This window comes from Branchiostoma belcheri, unplaced genomic scaffold (genome assembly GCF_001625305.1).
Source record: "Branchiostoma belcheri isolate BF01 breed outbred unplaced genomic scaffold, Haploidv18h27 scaffold29, whole genome shotgun sequence".
NCBI lineage: Eukaryota > Metazoa > Chordata > Leptocardii > Amphioxiformes > Branchiostomatidae > Branchiostoma > Branchiostoma belcheri.
Genome location: NW_017803898.1, coordinates 2,695,782 through 2,713,035, shown reverse-complemented (window position 1 = coordinate 2,713,035; position 17,254 = coordinate 2,695,782). Strand labels below are relative to the sequence as shown.

The following is a 17,254-nucleotide window of genomic DNA, read 5'->3' as shown; positions in this document are numbered from 1 at the left end:
TTTTTTTTTTTTTTTTTTTACATTTCTTTTTTTTTTTCAAGTCGATCTCAGACTAAGGATTGAAACTGAAAGCATGACAGAGACTTTTCGTCAGCTAGTAAGTGCAATATGATGCAGCTTCGCTACAGCTTGCATACTCAGCTACTACATAAGTACACCAGTTGCAGGGCTTCTCTTGTTTGCAGTACATTATGTAGTCCATACAATGTCAATACTGGCTGTATAAATATTATAAGACAGCAAAAGAGTCACCTTGCAACAGTCAGTCACTGACAGCTGAAGCCCTTACTAGTAATTTGACCTCTTCCCTCATGGCCTCAAAGAAAAGTGACCTACAGGCCAATTTGATTATATCAAGAATAAACACTTAAAGGCTGGAACAAGCATTAAACTGAGACCTTTCTGACATGGAAAGCCTCAACTGATTAGTAACTCAGTGTGTGTAGATGACAAACAGATGTTGACTTGGATATGGAGTGACTTTTGACACAGTCCCCATAGGCCCAATTTCATATGGTTGGATTATTAAGCTTTTTTACATGGGCAAAACTAGTTTTATTCAGCTACTAGTCACTATTTGAGAATTGCAATGGCAATTCAGCTTTGTTAGTTAGTTAGTTTGTTTGTTTCAAAAATGTTAGAAATTGGCCAAATAGGGTGGATATTTCAGCCACTTTGCAGCATACAATTTTAAATTTTTTGTATTTCCAGCTACTAGGTCTACTAGTAGACACAATCATGAAACAACAAGCATTAAGCACTAACCTGCTACGTTATAACTCTTAGTATATAAGTTATACTTCTACTTTTAGGTAAAAATCTAAAAAGTTTGAACATTATACTTACGATGCCCCCTCAACTGCCCTCACAACTTTCACAATTGCGTCTCTACCACGAGCCGCCGCCATGTTTGGAGCAAAAACCAACGATTTTGTACGAAAATTTAGCGGAAAATTGGACAATTTTGCAGAGAAAGTGGATACATATGTCAGTGTGTTTACAAGTACAGAGTCCAACTGCGTCAGCTGAAAGTTTGACACACCCCTCCCCCTTTTGGAAACCCACATTGCTGACTTAGGTATGATGTCAAGATAACAAATTTTAAAATCAAGTCAGAAATTTAAGATATCTTTATATAAAGTCAATTCATGGATACAAAAAGTAGTTTGTATGAAAAAAAGCGACAAAAATTTCATACTTAATGCATTATATTGTCGTAACATTATTAACAAGTATAGCAAAGAAATATACACCCCTACAAAATGTCATAATGGTATCGTCTATTAAGTAGCGTAAACTTTTCACCTATAGCATCGAAACAACAATTCACAAGTAAAAGTTACATAAACCAACATAATATTGCAAAACTCATATACTTTTTATTTTTAATATTATTTGTATAATGTTTGGTATAAAATTTGTTCTTGCATCATTTATATATTTAGAAACAAATTATTTTTGGCCTGTAATTTCTGTTTAGATGCGCTCTGTGATGACCTTAAGTAACCCGAGCTGGTAAATTAAATCGCAAACTTTAGTTGTTGGAAACAGACCGACTCTAAAACAGCTCCAGGCGTTTTGGCAATGCCTCAATCTCTACACAACTCGGCTCCCTTTGAACCGGAAAAACTTGTACACAGCCAGGAAGCCGAAGATTCGCCATTTTTGGGGCGCAATGCTGGAAAAAGCACCGGAAGACCGCAGCGAATTTCTTCGGGACAACAAGCGAGGTCTACCGCAAGATATTCGGAGAAGACTCCGTTATTGATCAACAACGGAGGACAGGACGTCGGGCTCCAAGAGTTCTCAGGCAACTCGAGAAAACCTGGTAGGAGAAAACCTAAAAAGTAAGACACGTTTTACCTTTTATACTGTGTAATGTCACTGTAAAGTTAAAGCTAATTTGGGCGTGACTTGAACTAAACTGACTCGAAAACAAAGTCAAGTTTAACTTTACAGTTTGTCTAGAAGTTCGCAGTTTGGTGAGGATTGTATTTTATGCAAACAAACAGACGAAGCAACCATCCTTGGTCTTTTTAAAACCCTGGTTTGTAAGAAATATTTAGGGAAAGTGACAGGAGAGAGTGTGTTATCTAGAGCATGACGTCATCCAATGACACACAGCACTATATAATCTTAAACAATGGAAAATAGGGGTTGACAGTTTTAACAGTTAACTGTTGGAAGTTGAGACCATGTTTTCATTGCATATGAATGTGACATCAAGAGGTAACTACTCAATGTAATTTATTTATTTTAATTGTTGTAATTCATTAGATAAAAAGAAATATGTCAATCTGTTGTTGAATGCACGGTAAAATTTTTACACCTCTGTCAAAAGGAATCGTCTTCACTCTTCGTCAGGGTATCTCATTTAGATTATTTACTTTTCACACAGTGTGAGATTTCATACACAAGCGTGAGAATTGTCAACAATCCTTAGACTGATTGTCAACATCACTGCCAGGGAAAAGGCCTGTAATAATGTCCAAATCCCTATTAACTTAGAGTAGCCTTAATATCTATTTGTCCAATTCCTACTCTTTCCAGACACTTCCCAAAGGCTCGTAGAGGCTTTAACTTTTACAAGTTACTGCACTGTACTTTATATTATTATAATGTTACTTGTATTTTACTTAAAACAAAGAAAGTTCTAGACTCTCTTGGTCAATACTTTATGACCTGTAGGGCATGTTAATTGTCTGTCCAAAGTGCCCAGGTCACCACAGTTATTGCATCACCCAGAGTTTGTTCAACTTTCACTCCAGTTGCAAAGTTCTGTACAGTTACAATTGCATAATCAATTTAAATTGATTTTTAGGAACCTTATGCTATTGTGAGTACAGTAATTTTGTAACATGAAACTTTGTAACCATTGGATGTTATCTTCAGCATTAGTTTATCCAGTTGCTAAATGATTTATTTTGTAGAAATACGTAGGCCTACTGACAGTTTTCTGTAGTAAAGTATACAGCTATTCAAGCTATACTCAGTCTAAGAGTCATCAGTACTAGTGATTCCACATATTTATTAGCTAGACCAGATATGCCTTCTCAAAGTTAGTAAAGTTGACCTGATCAATTATTAAGTCTCTGTCATATCATTTTTTCCAGAGTCCTGCGACAGCTCGCCATGAAGCGCCAGTCCCTTGACGCCACGCGACGGTACTTCCACGCCAGCGGAGAATACAGCGAAAGCGTCGTCGTACCAATCCCAACCTACGAGGAGAAAGACGGCACCAAACAATCGCGCCACCTCCCAAAATGGGCCTGGTTCCTTGTCGCTAAATCCTTAGGAATCAAACTGAAAGAAAAAGATCGCCCTTGGTTCGGTACTTTCCTGTACTTACTGACTCTAACCAGTGGGCTAGCGTTGGGAATTTGCACTGCCTGGAGAACTGTGGTGGACATATTAGACATACACACGAGTCAAAATGCGATTGACGGCACTATTCTAGTGTTGCTAACAGTTGGATGGATTAGTGTTGGCGTCTACGCAAACGATCTCGCCTTTAAACTATTCTCCAAGAAACATTTCTACGACAGCGTACGCGTGCACTCCAAGACAATCTTTAAGATTAATGCTGCACTGTTGGTTATTTTCCTGTGCACGGTATTCGGCGTTTTGACGAACTATAACAAGTTTGATCAGTTCTTGCCGGAGCACTGTGAGAAGATTAACCTGAACCCATGGATCTGTTACGTGATGTATGTAGGAAGAGTTGTTTTCTCACTGTTCTGTCTGGGATGGAACGCGATGGTGGCGACAATCTGTCTGTCCATGTGTCGGACTCACACCATTGGTAAGTACAGTTATGGACCTACTATATCTATTTTACAGGTACACGGGTTTAGGTACTAGTACAGGTCTGGATCTCTTACCTATGCCCAAACAAGTTTAGGCAATCATCTGTGAGTTTTACAGTGTTACAAGTACATGTACTAGTAGCCATCTGTCAAGAGTCAAGATTAACACACAATACTATCTATGCAAGTCTTTCTGACTTCAGGTGCAGGTACAAGTAGGTTCACGTACAATTGTGGCTTAACCTATAGGAAAAAAAACGTTAGTGTCTTCTTTATTTGTCATTGGCAAATTGGCTTAACCACAATTAACCGAATAGAAGGACAAATTTGTACTTCAAACAGTTGCTAAAGACATTGACACACAAGGGTTGATTTGGTATGAATGATTGTCATGCTGTTTGATGTATTCTTCATTAGCTGATTCATTCTCTCATTTACTTATGTTTTCATCTATCTATCCATCTATCCATCCACCCATCCATTCCATACATCTGTCCTATCCTTGTTCCCTGTCCAGCTATCCGTAAGTTTATAAGAGACCTAGAGGAGGATGGGATGGCGATAGACACAGTACGGGTGCTGAGGGGAGGACAGTGTCAGACCATTCATCTATCCATCCATCCTTCCTCTCATTTATTCTCAATCATTCTTTCATTCATTCATTCTTTCATTCATTCAGCTATTAGGAAGTTTATAAAGGATCTAGAGGAGGATGGGATGGCAATAGACACAGTACGTGTACTGAGAGGAGGACAGTGTCAGACTGTAGAGATGTCAGGGGAGTTCGGCGACTGGCTTGGGGTGGAGCAAACAGAAGGTTTGTTTATTTGTTTCTTTGACAGATCTTCCAGTGTCTCTTCTGCCTGCCATCTTAATTCCTAGAGTCATAAACACATTGCACTGTAAAACCTTTTTCCTATATTGATCTACAGTTTTGATCATTGACAATCAATCGTTAGAAGGCATCAGGGTCTAACCAGGTTAATCTACTCTCAGCAAAGACCCTCCTTATTCATTCACTAACTCACTCACTCATTCATTCATTCTCACTCATTCATTCTCTCACTCACTAATTCTCTCATGAAATGTGTCAAAGACTTGGTCTGTGGTTGCCATGTATTTTCTCCATCCCCAGACTACATTTGGGATGACACCCACGAGGACCTAACCCTGAGTCCTCCAACACCAGCTGTACCTGTGATTCAGCAGGAGAACCAGCTGCACCAGTTTCCTGCAGGAGCTAGTGTCCCAACAAACATGGCTGGTGCAAGGTCCGATAGTATTTTTTTTTTCTAAACTCTCTACCACATGGGTTACAAACAGTATCGTCACATGAGAAGTTCAAACAAGGCCTACTAGAGCACATGAGGGACATGCATAAGTAAAGTACATACAATGTTACACATTTGTTTACCGGTATTTGTTTATTTGTTTATTTTGATTTTTCACACATTTGTCACCAGGCCAACGTATGTCAAAGTTGAAGACTCCTACCTTCTTCCTCTTTGATACCCTAAATGGGATATTACTGAGGGGGGAGCAGTACGCATTTATGACAGGGTGACAAGTCCTTAACATCCTCTCCACAAATAGCAAATACATGACATTGTATTTGCAGAGAGGCTGTAGGACTCGGGAGCTATAATAGGTTTGGTAACCAGGCTATCAGCTGAGCTGAGACATGATTTTTAAAAACGTACCTTTCTGAATGTCTGTAGCATGGTTTAAAATACAAGAATTGTTTACAGTACATTTAATTTATCTTCAATATCCAGGCACCAGTTTCCCATTGGGAGTGTCCCAGCAAACCTGTCTTCATCTCCGCTGAGCTACGGGAGTCTTGAAGCTATGCCGGTCAACACACCGGTGGCAGCAGCTGGAAGTATGGGGGAGAGAAGCAGATTGTACAGTGCTACACCTAGGAGGCAACAGGGGGAACAGGTGAGGGTTGTAATTTTCATGATATTGGGCACTGTGGGGTAGTAAGTTTTTGGCTTTTGGTAAGAGTTCATTATGCAGATATCCAGATTAGTATCAAAATGTGAGTTCAAAGTCATATAACAAAGAAAAGTAACAGACATGAATGTTAATTTAGCAAAGTAACTGAAAGTACATGACTTATAGCTAAATTGTGTACACTGATGTTACGTTCAGCACTAAGGACAGTGCCAGTTTTAACAAACAAGCCCATAGATTAAGATCCCAAACTTTTTGAGGCCATTCTTACATTCATCATAATAATAACCTTTCTTTTAGTGAACAGTTTTTTTTAAAAACAATTCAAAATTTCCCTAAATAAACTTGCCCACATTAATTTTTTCTTTAGGACATTGACCGGGACAGCTATGAAAACAGCACATCTGACCTGACCCCTAACCCTGGCGCCCGACCTACCCAAACCCAGGACGACCCGCTCATAGAGGTCGACATAGAACCCACGGTGAAGGTCAGACGACCCAGGGGGTCTGTCGGCGACCCAGGGTCTCCAACCAGAGTTACTCCAGGGTCTCCCACCAGAGTTGTGCCAGGTCATCCTCAGCAGCTGCCACAGATCCTTGCTAACGGAGCCATTCTGCACACATACTGGAGAATTCAGGTACGACTGACTCCTCCTTTCCACTATATACAGTATGCTGCAACCAAATGCTTGACAGATTGCACAAGGAATGTCATAGAAAAACAATCTTTTTGCGTTGTTTATCTCATTGCAGGTCATATTCCAATTGCAAGATGAAACGTCACAAATATCCTATCTGATCACTAAATAGTCCTTCAAAGAACAAGTTAGGCTTATGTTGGACATTTTTTAGCCTTTTTGTCAGCTTTTCTTTGTGAGAATTCATTTTCACAAGATGTTTGGACATTATTGAGACTCTCTCATAAATGTCTCGAACATCTGAAAGTTTGCATCAATCAATTAGTCAATCATTTGCAGGTTTCAGGAACATTCGCAGGTGTCAGATATCTTTCTATGCCCTAAATTGGCTAACAGGTGTTTTTTTTTCATCATTATAGACCTGTTTACAGTTCACTTCTTTATTCCACTATTTTCTGGTGCATAACCTACATTCTGAACTGTCATACTTAGTACTAATTGTTAGATGATAACACATGATTTTTCCCCTTGTCCAGACCCTTGCGTTGGTTGGCCAGTTGGATCACCCTGACCATTTTCTGGTGTATAACCTACATATTAAACTGTCTGTATCTGTATCAGTATAGCCGGTATAACCGCCCTTCAGTGTAACACTCCAGCTTTGCAGGCACACAGCGCGGCGGCAGCTAGCTACATTACACTGAGCGACTTGTTACACCTAACCCTTGAACTTCTAACTCTAGGCATTGTTTAAAGCTATCTAATGATGATGCCCCTACTGTACTTGGTGACAGCGAGAGAATGAATTCTTGAACACCTCAATTTGAGTGTGTGAGTGACAGTTTTTTCTTCTTTTCCCAGACCCGTCTGCATTTCACCTCCTCAGCCCTCCAGCGTTGGCTGGCCAGTTGGATAACCCTGACCATTTTCTGGTGTATCACCTACATACTAAACTTCCTGAAACACGATATTATGTTATGTCTAGTGAGTGATACAGTATTTTCTTCTTTTTTTTCTCCAGACTCGTTTGAGGTTCACCTCCTCAGCCTTACAGCGTTGGCTGGCCAGTTGGATCACTCTGACCATTTTCTGGTGTATCACCTACATACTAAACTGGCTGAAACACGAGGCATCGATCCCAGAGATGTTTGAGTTCCTGCTGCCTCTCCTCACCCTCCCCATACTCTGTTCCGCTGTGGCAGAGGTCAACGGGGAGGGGGTGAGAGTTAGCAAGGTAAGTACAAGATGTCATGGCAACGGCTTTAGTTGTCATGGTAACAGCTTGGGTTGTCATGGTAATGGTCTGGGTTGTGGTAATGGTTTGAGTTGTCATGGGAACTGTCTGAGTTGTCATGGTGGTGGTCCAAGTTGTCATGGTGACAGTTTGAGTTGTTTTGGCAACAGTCTGGGTTGTCATTGCAATGGTTTGTGTTGTCATGGCAACATTTAAACTTATCGCACTACCTGCTTGAGAATTGTTTAAGTTGAATTGTCTTGGATAGCAAATAGTCACGTATGTTTTACAAGAATAGGAATAAAAGCACATACTAGTACATGTATGGTAATGTTCTGCTTTTTAGAAATTAGAACAAAAACAACAGATTAGTAAGCTAATGCTTATAAAGATGGCATAAAAATCCAGTTGAAAGAAGATAACAATTCACTGTAATAATTACTACTGTAACTAGGAATATTTGTAAGTTTGTAAAATTTGTAAATTCCAGAGTATCTGCCCTACTGAGGAGAGGTTTGATCTGCTGGAGTATGTCAGAAACTCCCCCTAGTGATGACTGTGAGTACTGCAGTTTCCTCTTCTTCTAACTTTAGATTTTAGGTACAGCTACAGGTATACAGGCTTAGGTACAGGCCCTGACCTGTACCTGTATCTAAACAATTTTGGCTAATTGTCTGTATGTTATACATTAAGCCAGTTGGTTTTTTAGTGGTGAAATGTTGTCTTTGTATGAAAATTTACATATTTTTATTTTCAATACTATTTACAGATTTTCTTCATTTTCAAGAGCTAAGTTGTCAAAAATGTCATATTTAGCTTTATTTATTGTAAAAATATTGTGTCCACTTGACAATGATCTATTTTGTTTCGATACAGGTACAGGTATAGGTACAGGTACACCAGATATTTAGATCTGGACCTGTACCTACATAATTTTACAGGTACCCCCCTACCATGGATGGCAACAGTACGTAAACAACATCAATCCTGGCTGTTGAAGAAATCTAGAACTATATTTTGAATATTTTTGTGCCAACAATATTTCCCCCACAGATGTACGGATCTCCGATCACCATTGCTTCCCTCGCCAAAGTCGCAGCTGGAGTTTTCTTTGCTCTCATGACCAACATCATATTCAGGGAAATCGACAGAGGGATGTTCGAAAGCATTGCTGCAACACTGGAAACTCCTGTCACTCCTTCGTAATAATGCCGCAAGGTTTGAAGCCTTACAGGTTCCTCAGAGTTAGAACAGCTAGCTGCATGCTTGCTCTATCTCATCTAATCTTCCATTTTTCTTTATTTCTTCATTCTGGGTTGGCAAACGAACTCTGGAATCCCCTTATACACCATCACATTATTACTTCACCAAGTTTGAACCTTTGCAGCAGGGTTTGCAGATTAAGAACAGCTTGTAGCCTCATGCATGTTGCCATATACATCATGATAATACATAGCACTGCTGCATGACAAATACTGCTGTATCTCAGATAGACTACTAGTATTTTAGGGACTGTGGAAATGCTGTAGTCCGCATGGCTGCATAGGGCCAGGGTGGCTGTAGAGTCACTGTGACTCCTTCGTAATAATGCCTCAAGGTTTGAACCCATACAGGTTACGTAGAACAGCTAGCTGCATGTTTGCTCTGTCTAATGACAATCTATCTTCCATTTTTCTTTGTTTTCACAGATACAATGTAAATTGCTGTAGTGACTGCGTGGCTGCATAGGACCAGCTAGGGTGGCTGTAGTTCCAAGTTTGACTGTACAATGATGTATTATGCTGGGTAGCCTGTATGCAACACATCTTCTCTAGAATGTCTTGAAAACCTGGATATCTGATCATGAAGTGCATATTACTCATGAATTACTGTTACTGCAGTAGCTCTCATTGAGTTCATGATTTTCAATGGTAGTTTTACATGTAGGAATCCGGTGAAACCATCACAGTTGATGTTGTATTCCTCATAGATATCTTTTCTTTGCAGGAATTCTACAGCTGCATGCATGGCTTAGGTCGCATGGAAGTCGCATATATTAACTGTCAAACTTTCCATTTTCCACATTAGACTATAGTTTGCCATCACTTGCTAACAAAACTTTCTTTTCTTTTCTTTTCTTAACCTAATTATGTCTGCCATCTTTAATTGCCTTTTTGTTTTTCAATCTTCAGATCTACTCGTTCCCCCTGACAGTCATGTCACTAGTGACAGTGTTTGGTGCCATCATTCTGGCGCTGATGTCACGCATCATTGTGCAAGAGATGAGCTTTATGCGGGTCACGACCACCCCCACTCCATAGTGGACTCTTCCACTACTTCCGGAGTCACCATCACATAATAAATTGTCATGCAATAAATTTCATAATGTTTATGCAAAGCTACATTCTCTTTCCATATCAAATGTTGGTATTTTAATTGATATATAGTTAATTATTGATCATGTGTACATAATATTTCTTTGTCAAGTTAGTGCTCATCTTGCACTGCATTCTGTAGACAGGTATGTCAAATGAAGATTAAAATCATATAGTAGTGGACTCTTCCACTTGTTTCCAAGTCACCATCACATAATGCATTGTACAATTGTGAAGCAATAAATTTTATAATGTTTAATGGAGCTGCATTTACAATGAATTTTGCTTAGCATATCAGATGTTGTTGTTAAAAATGTGTATCAATATTCAGTTGTACATAACATATCTGTACATGTATTTTGTTTGCAAGTGCTCATCTTGTAGTCTGTAGACATTTATGTCAAATAAGGACTCAAAGATTTTTACATTTTATTAATCTATAATATTAATGCTGGCTAATTCCAAATGCCAAGCTATAACGTTGCAAGACATAGTGAAGTCTACTACTAAGTACCAGTCTCATTTAAAATTCATTCAATCTTTGTTTTTGTTATGCGCATGCTTTACTGAGTAATGCAAACTAATGCCATTCAAAAGAGACTGCAAAATATATCAAATGTTGAGAAGTTTTATTTGTTTCATTGTAGGGACATATAAACATAAGGTTGTGTTTTGATGGTTGTCTTACACTGACTGGGCCTCCATGAAATGGGCAGAGTCAGAAACTTTAACAGCTACTGTGGATTGCCCCTAATAACTTGCATTTAAAATTATTCAGTATACATTGTGCATGTATATGCAGAATTCCTGATTGTAAAAGACTTATTTGAGTACTTAAAACAGTTGCAATGAAGTAGATGAATTATGATTATCATCATGCCATTCTGATACTAAGTACTAGCAAATGTTATTGTTCCAAACCTCGGCAATTTTGTCAGGTTCCTTTTTGTAAATTCTGCATCATATAAAATAAACCAAAATCTATTGTACATTTTACGGGTTGAGACTTATCATTTGGTGTATTGTATTTGTACAGCAAAGATTGTTTACAAGTGTCAGATCCTGAACATCCCTGGTTGTTATCATTGCCATGTCCTAGTGAGGCCCCCTGTACCTGTTTAAGGTACTGCATTGTCGGCGGACATGCACACCACTTGCAAACCAATCGGAATCTTGATTCAGTACTTTAACACTGTCCCAGTCTATGTTGTGTTTCTCCTTGGCGACGTGCTCCACAACAGGTGATGACACACCGCTCGGTCTCTTGTGTTCCTGCAGATGAGCGCGTAGTGTCTCTGACTCCACTACGTACATTTGTAGGTAGCCTGTTGTGTGTGCGGCCCTGACCCTCATAAATGTTAATGATAATGTTATTCAAATAGCCAGCTTCAGACAATTAACCCCACCTTGTACGTAAGACCGATCCTGGGTTGTTTGCCACACGGCATTTCGGATCAGCTACCGAAGGAGGCAGACACACCCTACAAGAACAACAGCAACTATACCAGTGTCTGTACCCGAGTTCCTTCAAAAAGTGCCAACGGACGTTTTTCGCTATTTTGACTGACTTTACAGGTATGTTCCGATCCGTGAGTGCACTTGCAAGGCACAATCTATTGTGCAAACAGTTTGTTATACCTTAATTAGCATTTTTCTCCAACCAGATATTGCAATGAAAGAAACTGACCTTTTGTTACATTTAGCCAGGATAAATAGCTACCAGAGAAGGCCGCTGCTACCAGAAAATATTTAACAGACCTCCATCTCATTATTTGCTTGCAACTTAAGTTAGGTCTGAGAAGGGGGGGGGGTGCAATGGAATTATAGCAACGGTCACGTCAGAGTATATTTTTCTCCACCTAGCAGGAGGTACATTTGCATTAGGCTTGCCCGACTGGGAAAGAAAGAAAGAAGCGTTATGACTGTTTAAACTGATGTTTCAGAAATGGACAAAGAACCCCTTTAATAAAAATGAAGACTGAGTTGAATTTTTTCACCTTCCAGTTGATTTTCGTGTCTGGTAGGTATAAACAGAGTCATAAAAACGTCGAAAAAAACTGTAAACAATCCTGATATCAATATTTAAACAGTCTGCCTCAGACAATCAACAGAATCATATCAATAAGATCACAGCAATTTAACGCTGTTTGTTCCACACTACAAAGAAACCACGACTGATTAGCACCTACTTGTACACAGCAGTACCCACCAGCAAAAAATGCACTTAGACACTAAAACTACACACACGGACTTCTTACATATTTCCATCTCTATCTCTTCTTCTTCTTTCCGTAATGCTACCACCTTCGACCTATCAAAGATTTTGTCACCGTGACTTGACTTTATACTGACGTAACTGTTGACTAAATGTTGACTAGAAAGTCATACATTTTTCCGAATTGGGAAGAAAGGTATACGTTTGGCTATGAAATGACCTTGCAAAGGAGCTTTCTGGTTTTTTTCAGGTGCCACAGCACCATGGGAAGAAAGCTGCGACACGTGCTGATTTTCCTTCTCATCATCCTGAAGGAGCCCAGCATGCCAGATGCTGGCTGCAGCTGTATGACATCATTTTACTTTTTGTATGTTGATCAATGCAAGTGCCCCAACCAAGGGCTAAAAAGCATCCCTCAGGACCTCCCAAAATCCATCTCCAGCTTGGAATTAGAAAATAATCTTATTAGATCTGTAGACCGGTCCCCACTGCTGAGGTATAAAAATTTGAGAATGTTTTTACTGCCTAAAAACCACATAAAAGAGGTTCAGACAGGTGCATTTGCACATTTAACATGCCTCAATAGGATAGACCTGTCCTACAACCAGATAACAAAGATCCAATCTGGTACATTTGCAAATCTCCCTGAGCTCCGAGTGCTGAATCTCGGTTTCAACCAGATATCAGAACTTCAGCCTGGTGCATTTGTAAATCTACCAAAAATCAACAAGTTGTTTCTGTGTGAGAACCAGATAACAGAGATCCATCCTGGTGCACTTGCAAAATTACCCTTGCTCTATTCCTTGAATCTGTTCCAAAACCAAATAAAAACGATTCATGCAGGTGTGTTTGCAAATCTGCCTTTCCTTACAAATTTAAATCTTCGCAACAATCAGATTACAATGATTCACTCTAATGCATTCACAAATCTACCCTCTTTGAAAATGCTGACACTGGTCTCGAACAAGATAACAAACATCCACGCTGGTACATTCGTAAATCTAACCAGGCTACAACATTTGTGCCTTCGCCACAACAAGATAACAGAGATTCAGCCTGGTGCTTTAAAAAATCTGCCCCGGCTACAACAGTTGGATCTGTGCTCCAACCAGATTAAGAGGATACATGCAGGTACACTTTCAAATCTACCCCGACTACAACAGTTAAATCTGTGGAAGAATCAAATAACTAACATCCAGTCCAATGCATTTGAAAACCTGCCCCAGCTCCTAATGTTGAAACTTAGGGCAAACAAGTTGTCTGTCATTCCCCCTTCGGCTTTTGGCTGGTTGTCATCTATTCGTACCATAACACTTGGCGAAAACCCCTGGCAGTGTGACTGTAGGATGGCGCCTTTCAGACAGAATATCTCTAAGTTTTCGTTTGATCATATAAAGTTTTATCATATAAACAAGATGATATGTGCCCAACCCGCTAAATTTCAAGGAAGGAAGCTTATAAATGTAGATCCTAAAGAAATGATATGTGAAGAGACAACCGTACCACCACTAACTGTTGATATCCAAACCTCATCTGCAATGTCAACATCTTCAGTTGGCAACACAGAAAACAATACTAGCCCAACAGCACATCTTGTAGGCTCGACACATACCACACAGGCACATGTTAACCCATCCTCAGTTGGCAACACAGAAGACAATACTAGCCCAACAGCATATCTTGTAGGCTCGACACATACCACACAGGCCCATGCTATCCCATCCTCAGTTGGCAACACAGAAGACAATACTAGCCCAACAGCATATCTTGTATGCTTGACATATACCACGCAGGCCCATGTAAGCCCATTAGAAAGTGTCAATGGCTGTGTTATTGACTGTGCCAATGCCACCGTCACCTCTCGCTATCACTGGTTCTTTACACGCAATGCTGGCCCAACAGCACATCCTTCAGACAACACAACCAAAGCAGTTATAGTAACACCAACTCCTTCACTTGCAATCACTTCAAACGAACAGAAAACCGCTCCCAGTTTCCTCCTAACTGTTCTCATCAGCTCAGTCTGTGGTTCAGTAGCTGGGATTGTCCTGATGGGCATCACCATTCTCATATTTTGGTCCAAAATGAAGACGAAGGATCCCGCTTTAGGCCCAAATCCCAATGTTGTTCGTGGCAGCAACGCCGTACATACTGTAACGACCAGTGGTCATGATCCGCAGAATGAAGATATTGATAGTCACCGTGATCAGACAGGGCAGGGTCAATCTCAGGCCAACATTGAATCCAACACAAACACCACAGCTACTGTAATAACCAGTGGTGATAATCAGACAGGGGGGCAGGGTCAGTCTCAGGCTAACACTAAATCCAACACAAACACCACAACTACTGGAATGACCAGTGGTGATGATCAGACAGGGCAGGGTCAGTCTCAGGCTAACACCGAATCATTAGATGATAGAAATCCATCTTATGGTACAGGGCCGACTGTCTCGCAGCTAAATTCTCAGTACAGCACAGCTACTGTAATGAATAGTGGCCATTTGCAGGCAGGGCAGGGCCAGTATCAGGCCATCGCTGAATCCCTCGATGCTAGAAATTTATCTTATGGCACAGGGCCGACTGTCTCTCAGCTAAATTCTCAGTACACCACAGCTATTGTAATGACCAGTGGTGATGATCAGACAGGGCAGGGCCAGTCTCAGACCATCACTAAATCCAACACAAACTCCACAGTTACTGTAATGACCAGTGATCATTATTACCACTATGACGATACTAATAACCATCATGTTCGTGCAGGGCAGGGCCAGTCTCAGACCATCGCTGAATCCCTCGATGCTAGAAATTTATCTTATGGTACAGGACCGACTGTCTCTCAGCTAAATTCTCAGTACACCACAGCTTCTGTAATGACCAGTGGTCATGATCAGACAGGGCAGGGTCAGTCTCAGGCCATCGCTGAATCCAACACAAATACCACAGCTACGGTAATGACCAGTGGTGATGATCAGACAGGGCAGTATCAGGCCAAAACTGAATCCAACACAAACTCCACAGCTACTGTAATGACCAGTGATCATTATTACCATTATGACGATACTAATAACCCGTACAGAGCAGGGCCAGTCTCAGGCCATTACTGAATCCAACACAAACACCACAGCTACTGTAATGACCAGTGGTCATGATCAGACAGGGCAGGGTCAGTCTCAGGCCATCGCTGAATCATTGGAAGCTAGAAATCTGGGCCGACTGCCTCGCAGCTAAATTCTCAGTACCTAAATGTGAAAACACCATAATTGAATCCACATTTTTACAGTTAGACAGCCAATGAATGGCAAAGAAAATAGCAATGGGGCCCACATGCCCTTTTTCGTAGAGCGTAATCGGTCGTTTTTATTCTACGTAGAGCGTAGACGGACCGCTCTAATTCAATGTAGAGCGTTTTGGGCGCATTTTGCGTAAAGCGTATTTGCCGTTTTAATTCTACGAAGAGCGTTGTAGCCACTTGGCAGTTGTCGTAATTAATATAAAGCGTAATTGAGAAATTTCCTGAATTCAGCTTAATACGTAGCCAGCTCTCAAAATTTAGCATAGGGCTTTGTCGGGATCCCCCCATGCAGGCCCCAACAATTGGTCCTCAAGATCACTAAAAGACCATACTAGAAAGATTATAGCTGCTCGCCGAAAGGCCTTTGTGAGATCTGTTGGGTTTTGGACTTGATATTCTCGCAGTGGTCTCACTCATGTTGAATGCATATTCCACTAACAAAACAGTTTTAAAGTCCAGGAAACATTTTGAAAAAAAAAGTTGAAAAATAATCCTTGTGGAGGTAGGCCTTTTCTGTATCATACTTGTGCGACTGATTTGTTTGTTTATTTCGATCCCCATTAGTGCTTAAAAGCACTATTCTTCCTGGGGTCAATAAAATAAAACATAAATAACAAAACTTTGTACATAATGATGATTACAAAATAATAAAGTAAGTTCAAATCAATAGGAGAGGTCAGTTTTAGTTTTATTAGAATCCAGCATGAACACATCAGATTCTTCATTTTTATACTGTTTTTGAAAGATTTGTATATAAAACTATGTCATAGTAGAGATTGCAATACTGTCATGGCAATAGAAAAACTAATCGGAGTATGTAACTTTCATGTATGTATGTACTTCAAAGACAGAGCTTTTCAACTGTGATTCGAGGCACTTTCGGTGTGAGTTGATGAAACTTTACGGACTGATCTTCTCTGTTTCTTATTTACTTACTGTAAAACAATGATGTGCATAAGGCTAGGAAGTTTCTTTTGGCAGGAAAGCATTCTAGTTCTGCCAGCCAGGGGTCAGCCAACTAGATGAAAACAGAGTCGATTGTTTTTGCCAGAACAACGCTTCATCGTATAAAACGTATATTGTCTGTATTTACACTGAGGCTAACTTTCCATATCAAATGTTGTTGTCCTTATTTACATTTCAATGTGTATCAATATCATTAGTTCAAGTATACATAAGACATTTCTGTATTTTGTTTGCAAGACTCTCGTATTCTGTAAACAGTTATGTCAAATAAGGACTTAAAGACTTTTATATATCATTAAGTTATAATGCTAGCCAATTCCATTGCAAGACTCTGTGAGCTTTATTTTTAGATTTGGTTTTGTAATAGAACTGAATAATGCAAAGAAATGTAAGACAGCAGAATATATTCCATTGGAAAAAAACTTTTATTTTTATTTGTTTGTTACATTTTAGGGACATGTAAACACTCAAGGTTGTGTTTTGGTGGTTCTCATAATTTCTAATAGAGCCAGAAACTTGAAAAAAATGGAGATTACACTATAATTCGAAATCAATTGGTATATATTATACATTATACATGTACTTAAAACAGTTGCAATGATGTAAATGGAAGTCAATATGATATCTCTCTGATGCTAGTAAATATTGTTTCAAATCTTAACAATTATGTCAATAATCTTTTGTAAAATCCGTATTCTGTACCATAGAAACAATTATTAAATAAAGACTATATACAGAAGTATATTTCATGGATTCAGGATTGTCATTCGGTGGATTGGACTTTACTT

General features: G+C 39.7%; 3 protein-coding genes and 1 long non-coding RNA gene across 4 annotated transcripts in view; 3 read left to right on the top strand and 1 right to left on the bottom strand.

The window, feature by feature from the left end:
* The window catches only part of LOC109473140 (hydroxyacid-oxoacid transhydrogenase, mitochondrial-like), an 8,101-nt gene extending 7,072 nt beyond the window's left edge, over positions 1-1,029 (bottom strand). Inside the window, 1 exon segment of the mRNA XM_019773035.1 lies at positions 843-1,029. Coding sequence (XP_019628594.1) covers positions 843-908 — 66 coding nt within the window. The 5' untranslated portion in view covers positions 909-1,029.
* A 486-nt stretch (positions 1,030-1,515) lies between these two features.
* Positions 1,516-7,934, top strand: LOC109472973. The gene is made up of 8 exons (XM_019772836.1): positions 1,516-1,847; positions 3,114-3,802; positions 4,486-4,623; positions 4,942-5,049; positions 5,611-5,753; positions 6,133-6,402; positions 7,424-7,636; positions 7,905-7,934. The coding sequence occupies exons 1-8, from the start codon at positions 1,585-1,587 to the stop codon at positions 7,932-7,934; spliced, it is 1,854 nt and encodes a 617-aa protein (XP_019628395.1). The 5' UTR covers positions 1,516-1,584.
* Positions 7,935-8,120: 186 nt separating this feature from the next.
* Positions 8,121-10,943, top strand: LOC109473134. Its single transcript, XR_002140405.1, has 2 exons — positions 8,121-8,194; positions 9,808-10,943. It is a non-coding gene; the product is annotated as an uncharacterized LOC109473134 (long non-coding RNA).
* A 3,346-nt stretch (positions 10,944-14,289) lies between these two features.
* Positions 14,290-15,436, top strand: LOC109472971 (filaggrin-2-like). Its single transcript, XM_019772835.1, has 4 exons — positions 14,290-14,612; positions 14,820-14,875; positions 15,062-15,195; positions 15,302-15,436. The coding sequence occupies exons 1-4, from the start codon at positions 14,290-14,292 to the stop codon at positions 15,434-15,436; spliced, it is 648 nt and encodes a 215-aa protein (XP_019628394.1).
* Positions 15,437-17,254: the final 1,818 nt, after the last annotated feature.

What these genes read in the sequence shown, in the direction of transcription:
- LOC109472971 (XM_019772835.1), top strand. Translation starts at nt 14,290, where the DNA reads ATGAAGACGAAGGATCCCGCTTTAGGCCCAAATCCCAATGTTGTTCGT. An exon ending in CAGTCTCAGGCTAACACCGA is followed by an intron (nt 14,613 to 14,819) that starts ATCATTAGATGA and finishes TCAGTACACCAC; the next exon opens with AGCTATTGTAATGACCAGTG. An exon ending in ATCAGACAGGGCAGTATCAG is followed by an intron (nt 15,196 to 15,301) that starts GCCAAAACTGAA and finishes GGCCAGTCTCAG; the next exon opens with GCCATTACTGAATCCAACAC.
- LOC109472973 (XM_019772836.1), top strand. Translation starts at nt 1,585, where the DNA reads ATGCCTCAATCTCTACACAACTCGGCTCCCTTTGAACCGGAAAAACTT. An exon ending in TGGGGTGGAGCAAACAGAAG is followed by an intron (nt 4,624 to 4,941) that starts GTTTGTTTATTT and finishes CTCCATCCCCAG; the next exon opens with ACTACATTTGGGATGACACC. An exon ending in CCAGTTTCCTGCAGGAGCTA is followed by an intron (nt 5,050 to 5,610) that starts GTGTCCCAACAA and finishes GGAGTGTCCCAG; the next exon opens with CAAACCTGTCTTCATCTCCG.